Raw genomic sequence first — 11,482 nt, 5'->3', positions numbered from 1 at the left:
TGCACAAGTTAGGTTCTCTCCCCTTGCCCCAGCCAAAAAAAAAAAAAAAAAAAAAAAAAAAAAAAAAGAAACAAAAAGAAACAAAAAAAGAAAGGAAAAAAAAAAAAAAAAAGAAGAAAAAGAAAAAAGGAAGGGGGGATAGGGAAAAGGAAGCTGCTGTTGGTAAATCCCAACGGGCTTTCCAGGAAACAGCAGGTGGTCTCACAGCCCAGTGAATGCCTGCTGTCTACAGTTATCCTTGTTGGGGAGGAATCCCAACTACCACCCACCCAATAGACAGAGTTCAGTCCACTTGTCTATTGTCCGAGAGGCTCGCCAACAAGGACTGCTCAGAGTCCTGGACAGAAAGGGCTAGAAGATAAAGCCTGAGATGATAGGTTCTGTGATGGTTGCAAGGTGATCAAGAGTAAATGGTAAAGAGTGATGTCCAAAGGTGGAGAATCCATGGTTAACAGACATGGGAAATGGCCAGACGGTGTGCAGAAGCTCAGTAGTCATCCAAAGTCTCTATTTCCCCCATATTAAGTCGCTCTGATGATGCATTTACTGAAAAACCTGCAGGAAGAAATAATCGGTGATCAGTGACTAAGACAAACAAAATGGATCTTTCCACTTTATATGATAAAACTCTACTTTAAGGAAAGATAAAAGTTCTGCTAGTCACCAGAGAATCCCTGAAAAGGGACAGTCCTAGATGAGTTTTTAAGCAGATTCGAAGAGGAATAAGGGGAGTGTTGGCAGGAGCATCTGCATCAGTGAAATCAACTATCTTTTGAAAGACAAACACAATAGATACACATCACAAGGAAAATTACAGATACGTAAACGTGTCCCCATTGTGAAAGAACCAGGAATTAAACTTGGGCCAGGGCTTTCTTCCATCATAGCACGGGGCCTTCTGGGAAAAACACACAGAGAAGCAAACATGGTTACAGCAAAGATCTGATAATAGAATTTGGAGAAACTGGAAGGATATATTATGTTGGAAAAGAGACCAAGTTTTCATTTTTAAAACTGCAAGGATTCCTCCGGTAACTAATTTTGTTTAAAAAAAAAAAAAAAAAAAAAAAAATCCACTATGCACTCGGGCAATGTTTTTCATAAAGCAATCCTTTTTAGGATGAAGGTTTTCTATTTTATAGTCTAATAATATTTCTTGCTACATATCACAAAATTCAGACAAAGAGGCAATTTATTTTATTTTATTTAAGTTCCAAATGATAAAGGCCCTACAGCCTTCTGGTCTCTGAGGGGAAGTCAGAAGAGGCCTTGTTCAAGTACCTCATCCAAGGCCTCTGTGCTCAACAGATTACAGAGTAGTCGTGATGAACCTTCTAGGATTCAGAGATGGCATGGAGCTAAGTAAGGGGCTGAAGTATTACTGGTCCCAGTCAGGAGCAGGGCTGGAACCGAGGCATTTCTGACTCGGAGGTCAGATAGGAAGTAGCAACTTATGAGGAAACTGAGGTGAACGGGGGAAGTGACCGGTCCAGGCTCCCAGGAAGTAAGTGTCTGAGCTATATCTGAACTCAGGAGTCCCCCTGGCTCCTGGCACTATGGCTCCTAGCCACCCTCTACAAGAAAAGTAGCATCATCATCCCCAGGAGCCTTCTGGCAGTCTTGTCGCTCCACAATTTCCTCTTCTCTCCTCTAACCTTTATGAGACCCTCCCTGGACGGCATGCCAGCACCAAAGAAGGCCCCGTGCTCTACAAGCAAATCCTGATGGCAGCAGCTCCAGAGAACCGTGGGGGGCACCTCGAGGGCTCCCAAGGACCCCTTGTGCCTGACCCCCGGCAGAGCTCATACTGGTCTGAGCGGGCACTCAACCCCACATGGGGATGCAGTTTAGGTTCTCTCCAGGGAAACCACCTGCCTTCCAAGAGCCCCAGCCTGATACATACACTTTGAAAACACAAAACTTAAGTTTGCAAAGTCAACACATGCCTGGACGAGAATTTTCAGTCCTTATATATCCTCTGGAATTATTCTAGTATTCTGCTGAAACCCTAATTTAGCATCAATGACAACCTCATATTTTGGGGGATGGACCATGATAGGAAACATGACACTGACTCTGAAAATGTGAAACACTCTATAGAAATAGGCATTTTATTTTACACATTCCCAAGAGCCGTGGTCTGTAAAGATTGCCTCATGGGCTATTGTAGGCAGTAGTGTCCATTGGGCATAGTGCATTTTCCTCTTCTTGAAAAATAGGGACTCCTCCCCTCCACGATCTCTGATCTGTCTCCAGCAGAACACTCACCTAATAAACTGGGGTCCGCTCGGACCATCTTCTGCTTCTTCTTCTTCTTGCCACTCTGCACAGCCTCAAAGTTTGTTTGCTGGTTGTTGCTCTGGTTGGTCTGAAACACCGAGTGCAGTGTGCTGTGGTTCACGGCCCACACAGAGTCCTGCAAAAGAACAACATGAGCCCAGGCTCACAGCATGGCCCAAGCCCACGCTCCACAGGGAGCTACACGCGGCCTTCGCAGAAAGCAGAGAGAAGGGGAGGCGGGACACACGGCCCCAACCACCTCCTCCTCATCTGGGATTAAGCTCAGGACCCAGACTTGGGGAACACGGGTGCCCAGGGAAGTGTTTTCTGGCAAACTTGGCTTCCTTACTGCCCTGAGCCAACTATCCAATTGCTAGGTCATTTTAAATCTTGGTTGTGTTTAACTTGGAGTTAATGCCTTCTCTTCTCTTTGGGTTTCTAGAAGCTAGAGACAAGTCTTTGTATTCCTTTGCAAATGCCTTGAGGGGCAATTCAGTACTAAATGAGAATTAGCATTATTATTTTATTTATATATTTTATATTTGTGTCTTTGGGAAATTTATTATTATAATACATTACATGTAATACATTATTATCTTTAATAACGTGTTAGCAATAATATCGACAATAATAGTTTGTTTTATTAGCACCTACTAAGTGCCAGGCACATCTGATCTTCACAATCCTCGGAGAGAGGGACTAGTTTTATCCTTATTTTATACCTAAGAAAACTGAGGCAAAGTGACTTGTCCAGCATTACAAAGTTCCTGTCTGAGGCAGGTTTTGAATGGCCGCCTTTCTTATTCTAACTCTGGTTCTCTATCCACTGAGCCACCTTGCTGCCCCTACAGAGCCAATATTCTGCAACTAAATACGAATCTAACACAAGGGAGAAAAGGAGAACTGACCAACTGATTCCTTGCCAAAGACCAAGAAAAGCCTGAACTGCTCCTAGCCACATGTACAATATTCTGTCTCATTCTCCCCGCTTTGGAGGGAGTAAACATCTTTAGTAAATTGCTCCTCCATCTAACAAAGATTTGCTTATGTTACTAATGCTCTGCGGAAAATGTCAAATTGCTCCTTATTAATGCAACTGAACAAACCCAAACCCAATTCCTGCACTACAGGAGCTCCTTTCCTACTGGATTACACACTACATATATGGATAAGTACAAAGCAGAGTAATGTCAAGGGGGACACGATACTAACAACAAGGGCGAGGGAATAAGCCGTGGGCCTGGGAAAGGCCTTCTGGGGAGACCGGCAGGAGCCAGATCAGAGAAGACTTTCACCACCACCCTGAAGAATGTTATAGTAGAGACCACTGAAGGAATATTAATTTGACAGTTATGTGGAGAAGGGATCAGAAGAGAGACTCAGAGCAGAGAAAAATCTAGCAGCTTTTCTCTCATTCTGGGTGAGGTGATGAAAGCTCTAACTGATGCTGGGGCTATTGAAGAGATGATGGAGAGAAAGAATCCAGAAAACATGAGGGGAGAAGGAGAGCAAAAAGCCAATGAGCAAAACTTGGAGGCAATGAACCTGGATGACCAGAAGGACTTATTCTCTGAAGAGTGAGGGCAAACCCTTGCAGCGAGCTCTCAAGCTCCTCCAGAAGCAGGCACCAACCTGCCCAGCCATTCTTACTCCACAGAACTTGACTGTCCCCCAAGCTTGTGACCCCTTGAAGCTGTGACCAAATAGACCATTATCAGCCTCCTGAACACTGTTTGAACTGCCCCTTTTCTAGGTCCTTTCTTTTAAAGAGCAGTCAAGCACAAGAACCAGCACATGTCTAAAGAGGACCCTTTCCTCTCAGGCAGGTCATATACAAAGTAGTCATTCGGTCACATACCGGCTGCTGCTGTGGCCGCTGCTGGTTTGCTTTCTGTTTGGCACGGCGCTCAAGAAACTGCTTGGCAAACTCCTTGGCCTCCGAGGTATCTCCTAAGTAGGCCCTGATGTAATCATGGACCTCATAAGGAGATTCCACTTCCTTCAGGAAAGAAACAAATGTGGGAACTGCAACACAAAAAGAAAAAATAATAATAATGAGACAGGTGACCATGTGTGGGAGGGGGAATAGATGCAAATTTGGACTTATATAAAAATGTGCCTGGTGATTAAAAAAAAATTTTGTGTCATTACTGAAATGTTTACAAGTGTCTGAATGAAAAAAAATATCAAATTACAAAAAACCTAGCTACACCTTAAGATGAAACCAAGAGCCTTTACTTGGGGAAAAACTGGTTCAGAGCTGACTAAAGTAGATTAAGTTAAATTTCAGATCTCCCTGCAAATTTTCTAGCCTCTGTGTAGTTAATGCTTAGACTATTAAGCAATGACTGTTTTCCAGCTTTGTTTGCCAAAGAGGAGTCCCTAGCCTGCCTATGGTGCCCTAGGCCCCAGAACAACACTCGTTCCCTCTGTCCCAATGCCTCTGTAGATGCTCCTTACCGTCTAAGTTGTTGGCCGTGTTCAGCGCGTGAAGCATCTGCTCACACCACTGGGTAAATCCATCCTGAGCCTTATTAACTCCCTGGAAGAGCTTTAGAAGCTTCTCTTCTTCCTCCACCTTCTTATTCTGCCTGCTAGAAACACCTATGGACTTACTAGAGCAAAGCAAAGAGAAGGTTGACGTTATATTCCCAGAAAGAGACACTCCCAGGCCCACCACAAAGCTAAGACAACAAAAGCTGGCTGGCTTGGATGGAGGGCCACTGGGATGAGCTGAATGACAACCTCATTAGGCCAGGTACCCAGAGGGGCCCTCCTCACAAACAGCAGTCCTGAAGGCTTCAATTCTGAAGTAATTCTTTATGCCCTTTTAAGGCCTAGCTAGCTGATTTAGATTTCTCAAGGAGAAAGACTTCTATTCTAAAGACAACAGAATTCAAATTAGTCCTTCACCCAGGCAACATTTTAACTGGTACATGTCAAGTGAACAACATAAATGTATTCATTCAATTTACATCCAAGCTGGAGAAAGGTTGTATAATTCATAGATCCGCTAAGGAAAGAAGAGGGAAAAAGGAATGTGACGCCAACTGATGATAAGGCATTACAAAGAACAGCGTCACACAAAAGTGAGCACAGACTTGTTCATCTTGGATAAATCCATTCCCTGACATTTAGAGAACCTGTTAGTTTCAAAGTTGAAAGAAGAAAAAGGAAGGGAAGAAGGACATCTTTAAATCAATAAATAAATAGATAAGAGACACAGATACACATAATATAGCAGCAAAAATTTCAGTGAATTTCTTACTAAAGGGCCCACAACTAGGTGGTGCAGTAGACAGCATCCTGAGCCCAGAGTCAGGAAGATCTGAATTCAAATCTGCCTCAGACACTTACTGGTTGCATGACTCTGGACAAGTCATTACAGCCCTATTTGACTCAATTTCTCATCTGTGAAATGGGGATGCCCTGAAGAAGGAAAAGAGTCAGCTCCAGTATTTTTGCCAAGAAAACCGCATAGACAAGTCCACGGGATCAGGCCAAGTTGGACACACTTGAATGGCTGAACAACAAATTTTATAATAAGAGAAATCAGTGGAACAGACACCTGGAACATTCTAAGGCTCCCAATGGGGGAGCCCTTGCTATTGTTTCACAGTGGGCAAGACTCGAGGATCCTCTTTGACCTAAGATCAGTTGAGTCACAGGGTGTAACAATGTTTTCAAAAATTCTGAAAGATTTATATTTGGAAGAATAACCAAGATCTCTAGTGTAGTAGTTTAAAATCCAGAATAATCCAGGGAGCCCATGACTGTTTCTTCAAAAGATGATCAATGAGTTCAAATCCCACCTTGACAAGCATGTGGGGACTGGATTTCTAATTCATTTGAAAAATAAAAAGGAAACCGATGCTCTGATGAAGTACACTATGATGAAGAACTATAAAATCAACAGCAAGCCACTGAAGAACCTTCCCTGAAATGTTATCTTTATATATCTTTATCTTGGTTTGTTTGGTTTTTAAAAGAAAAGCTTAGACAAACTAATTTGCCACAAAGAAATACAAATTCACAGTCGGGACCACTAAGAGAAGGCCTCTGGACAACACAGCCAGGTGGAGAATGCTTTCTTCTGAGATCTGCAAAGCAATCCTGGCAACGAAGGCAATGACATGAAAAGGAAACCAAGCATTCTAGGCCACCACCTACCTGAGGCTGGCGTTGCTTTTGCTCTTACTGGAATTCCTCGGACCCATTTCTTTCACAGCATCGTCCCAGAATCCCATGTTGGAGTTTTTGGTGTCGGCATTGCTCCAGATGCTACTAACGAGGTCTGATGCCCACTGGCTAGGGGGACTAGTGTTTAGAGAGCCCCAGACAGAATTCCCGATGCTGGTGTGCAGGTTAGAGTGCTGGGAAGAAACAAGAAGAGATAAGGCTGGCGATACACCAAGGACAGAGAGGGGTGCAGAAGGCAGAGACATGAAAAAAGGGCCCCGCGAGGCGAGTGCCGAGAAAAGGGTTCTCACCGGGGTGTTTCGGACTCTGTTGGGTTGCTGGTGCTGCTGCTGCTGCTGCTGCTTCTGCATTTGCCGGGCCTCCTCCTGCTGAATTTCTAACAGTGACTTTGCAGTGCCTGCAGGTTTGCTGATGTTGCCCCAACCTGACAGTTTCTGCTGCTGCTGCTGCTGTTGCTGCTGCTGCAGGGCTTTCATCAATTCCCGCTGCTGTCGCCTTTGCTGTTACAAACAGAAACAGGATTCCTTTGGAAATCTGGTTTCTAAAAGATTGTGAACAATTCCCCTCCCCTTCAAAGACACAAATCTTTACCTCAAGTCATTCTTTTATGAGTCATAAAGTGGAACACAGCTTTATTTACTAGAAAAAAAAAGTTCTCTGGACAGAAGGGATCAAGGAGGAAGATAGGATTACTATCAAAGTTTGTTTTCTTAAAATGCTCACTGAACAGCTGAAGTCTCTACTTTGCTGACTACATTTTTCAACAGTTTTAATTTTTGTCACAATTTATGTGCATTTGTCACAAACGTTAAAAGCTGGAAAACTTTAAGGTATGGGGACAGGAAGCAACACTCTTATAGGATAACAAAGGAGACATCACAGTGCCTGGGTTTTGCAGTGCATCAATCAGACTTCTAGGCAGATACCAAGAAATCATTTGAGAACATTTCTGGAAAAACTAGAAAGATAAAAACCTCCCTGAAGAGGCCCATCCATTTCACTTGCTTCGGGGGTGCACTTCTGCTGCTGCTTGATCTACTTTTAGATTTTTGAACACTGACAGTTGGTGCCCTACTAACACTCATTACCATTAAGCCTGAATGGGTTCTAATTCAGAATCAAGAACTAATCCACGCCATACAAAAAGATCTCCCCTAGCATGTCCCCAACAAGGGGCTAGCAACCTTCAGCTTGAATAGCAATTCACCCCACTGTGGGATGACTTCTAATGGTACAAAAAGACATGATATACATCCCAACTTGCCTCTCTGCAACTCTTACCCATTAATCCCAGTTGGACGCTCTAAAGTCAGGCAAAGCAAATTTAATTCTACCCTCCCCCTTCCGTAAGACAGCTTTCAAATATTTGCAAGTAGTCATCTGACTCCCAAAGTCTTCTCTTTTACAGGCAAAATATCCCAGATTCCTTCAACAGATGCCCACATAACCTGAGTCAAGGCCCTTCCTGATTCTGGGAGCTGGCTCTGGGATGTGGTCTAGCTTGTCAAAGCCCTTCTTAAAGTGTGGCACCAGCACTGAATCCAACACTCCAGCAGTGTCTGACTAGGACAGATTACAGAGGGGAGACTCACTCCCTACTTGTTGCTGGATAATGAGCTATTCTTCATGGTAGTCTTAAATCACATCAGCTTTCTGGGACCCTACAGATGATTCCCCCTGAATTTGAAGTCTAAATCCCTTTCCCCCTCACCCCCTTCATGATTGACCATGCCCTCTTTACCCTATATAAAATTGATTCTGAGTCAAAAGGTAAAACTTTTATCCTTATTGAATTCATCTTTTATTATCAATAACCATAACTATAACCTAAATCAGGGATTCTCAAGCTACAGCCCGTGGGCCAGATGCGGCCCGCTGGGTCAAGGCAAATGGGCTGAAGGGTGGAGACAGAGTGTGAACTTTTGTTTTTACTATAGTCCGGCCTTCCAACAGTCTGAGGGATAGTGAACTGGCCCCCTATTTAAAAAGTTTGAGAACCACTAACCTAAATCCTCCAATCTCTAAAAACCATTGCAAATTAAAAAAAAAAAAAAAAAAAATCTGAGATTCTACCTCATCCCTTCAGATTGGCAAAGCTGAGAAAATAGGAAAATGAAAATTGGTGAAGGGGCTTTGTTAGTACAGGTATTGATCCATGGCTGGTGGGTCTGTGAATGGGTCCAATTCATGGAAGAGCCACTGATTAACACTATTAAGACACAGATTTCAGAGACAAAGGGATACGAACACATTTTTTACAGCACATATTTTTATTGTAAGCTTCCAAGAACTGGGGAATAGCTGAATGAAGGTGGAAGACAAACATTTTCATACAGTGTCACCTATATTTTAGCCTCCATCTTCATCATCAAATGATTACTCCAACCATTCACTTGGTTTTGACACTGGAGATAGGAAAGAAGGCAAAAAACAAACAGTTCCTACTCTCAGGAAGGTCACAACATGCAAAAGAAATATGGACAGAATTAAGAAGTAATCTCAGAAGAAAGGTGCTAGGGCAGCTAGGTGGCGCAGTGGATAGAGCACCAGCCTTGAAAGGTGCTAAGATTAAAGAGGTTTAGGAAAGATGGGATTTTAGCTTGGAAGAAGCCAGGAGGTAGAGATGAGGAAGGCGAATGTTTCAAGTATGGAAGACAGCTAATGAAAAAGCTCAGAGTTGGAAAATGAGAATCATGAGTAAGAGATAGCAAGGATTGCAGCATTACTAGCTGGCGGAATACATGAAAGGGGATAAAATGTAAGAAGGTAGTAAGATGGGGCCAAATTAGGAAAGGCTTTGAAAGTCAACTAGAGGATTTTATTTGATCCTAGAGGTAAAAAGAGCCACTGAAGTTGGAGAAGGGGAACATGGAGCTGCAGGATTGGTGTGGTCAGATCTGTATTTTTAAAAGATCAGTTGATAGCTGAGTGGTGAGGGTGAATGGATTCTATCACCCAGGAGCAAAGGAGATTAACATGTAACATAAGTTACTTTGGCAGAAGCTGTCCCTTTATATCTTGGGTTTCCCCATTTCACCCAGTCTGGAAAGGCAGCAGCTACTCTGTACATGCTCGATCCCACTGATGATCAGCAGAGCACAGAAGCTCTGCCCTATTCCATTTCCAATCTGAATCAGTTTATTTTTGAACAGCCCAGATCCTTCCAAACATCTCAATAAAGTTCTAATGCCTCAAAAAGGATAACGACAAAGAAAACAAAAAAACAAATAGTGGTGAAGTTCTCTAGCCAGTCTAGGATTGCACAGAAATAATGCCAGAATCCCATGAAAGATCAGAGTTGAAACAAGTTAGGGCAGATGAATAGCAAAGAGCTCAAGCAGACAAGTGTCACAGCATCACTGAGGGACAGAACAGTGCCAGCAACCAACTGGCCAGAACAAGGCCCACCTCGAGGTTCCTAAGGAAACAAGGCCCAAACAGTGTGCAGAAAAACTCTGGCCTACCACCTACCTCTCATTTGATAGTCCATTCCCAACCAAGAGCCAAGTAGTAGCCTGACCTGAACTAGAACAGGAGAGCAAGTCTGACCAATGACTGCTGGGCCCTTGCCCAAGATACAGAAACGGTCGGGCAGTACCAGGAACCTTGCCAGAGGTCCACCAGCATAACCAAGAACATGTTGTCAAGTACACCACAAGGTACAAAGCCAACTTTAGGTCCAAGACTTTGCAAGGACACAAGGAAGGCACCAAAGTCAAACTCTAAGTTGAGCCATCAGGAAACTCGGTTATAATCTAGGAATTCCTACAGAAGGTGGAGTCTTGGGCTCTGCATCCAGACTGTACCATCCAAGAGGGGTGAAAGGAACAGAAGCAGACCCAAACATAAAATCCCAATTCAAAAACTGCTGGTGGAGATATGAGCAACAATGAAGAAATACCTTGGACTGAGAGAAGTCCAAGAGGTAAATTCAGAAGAAAAGACTAACTCCACAAGTCCAAAGAGATGGTCACAGAAAAGAAGATCCTGCCCACAAGGACTACAAGAGTACCTGGAAGAAATGAAACAAAAAAATACAAAAAGTAACGTTAAAGAAAACAGCAGCCAAGGAGAAAGAATGACAAGGAGAATAAGCATCTTATAAGAACTGTACTCCCCGAAAATGAGAATGAGGTAAACAGAAAGCAACACATCAAAGAAAGCAAGAAATACTAGCAAAAAGATAAAAACAGAAGAAAATGTAGAGTATCTATTATCAAAAACAACATCTAGAAAACAAATCAAGGAAAAATAATCCAAGAATCAAAGACTACTAGAAAATCTTGATTAAAAAAAAAAAAAAAAAAAAAGAAGAAATATCCAGGAACATTGTGATAAATACTAGAACTTTAAGGTCAAAGAAAAAAATATGGCAAGTTGTTAGGTTCCTTACTAGGTGCTAAGTCGGTACTTAACAATTCTCTAGCTCAGAGTTCATAACCTTTAAAGGAGCTTACACTTTTAAAGGAGCCAACATTGAGTCTGGAAGGTAGTCTGGATTGGGTCATGGACAAGACTTCCCAGGAGAACTTCAGGGAAGCTGGAGGAGATTCAGAGCCAGGATTCAGGAAGAGGAGGATTTGAGATTCTACCTTTGTGCTGACTGGAGGCTTTGGATTCAGTAGGAGCTAGAGACTGAAGCGGGCAGGAGAGATTCTGACAGGAAAAGATTCAAGACTCTGAAGGACACAATAGAGGATACTTTAACTCCTGGAACTAAAGTCAAGGCTGCCTCCCCAGAAGCTCTCTAAAGAGATCTCCTCCCAGGGAACAATTGCAAATCTAGAGACAATAGGACATAACATTTTGGCGCCCAACATGGGGCAAGGACTTTTGCTTATCCTGACTCTGGCTGATTCTGAATCCTTCAGTGCTAGTCTTCCCTGAACATATTCTACACTCCAGTATCTCATTTAGGGAAAAAGGCAGCCAAATTAGAGGGGTCCTAGGTGGTGTAGTGGATAGGCACTGAGGGGAGAAAGACTCAACTTCCTGAGTTCTA

The 11,482-nt window shown here is 43.1% G+C and overlaps 1 protein-coding gene across 2 annotated transcripts in view; it reads right to left on the bottom strand.

Moving 5' to 3' along the window:
• Nucleotides 1-352: 352 nt before the first annotated feature.
• GIGYF2 (GRB10 interacting GYF protein 2) overlaps nt 353-11,482 on the bottom strand; it is a 131,883-nt gene continuing 120,753 nt past the window's right edge. For both annotated transcript variants that reach the window (XM_074264271.1, XM_074264272.1), the window contains 6 exons: nt 6,771-6,980; nt 6,451-6,653; nt 4,741-4,895; nt 4,139-4,305; nt 2,269-2,416; nt 353-555 (listed from right to left, as the gene is read on the bottom strand). In XM_074264271.1, the coding sequence (XP_074120372.1) occupies nt 488-555; nt 2,269-2,416; nt 4,139-4,305; nt 4,741-4,895; nt 6,451-6,653; nt 6,771-6,980 (951 nt within the window). In that variant the 3' untranslated portion in view covers nt 353-487. The remainder of the gene's footprint in view (nt 556-2,268; nt 2,417-4,138; nt 4,306-4,740; nt 4,896-6,450; nt 6,654-6,770; nt 6,981-11,482) is intronic.

Source organism: Sminthopsis crassicaudata, chromosome 4, assembly GCF_048593235.1.
Source record: "Sminthopsis crassicaudata isolate SCR6 chromosome 4, ASM4859323v1, whole genome shotgun sequence".
Taxonomy (NCBI): domain Eukaryota; kingdom Metazoa; phylum Chordata; class Mammalia; order Dasyuromorphia; family Dasyuridae; genus Sminthopsis; species Sminthopsis crassicaudata.
Note: the sequence above shows the minus strand (reverse complement) of the source record. Positions and strands in the feature narration are given on the sequence as shown.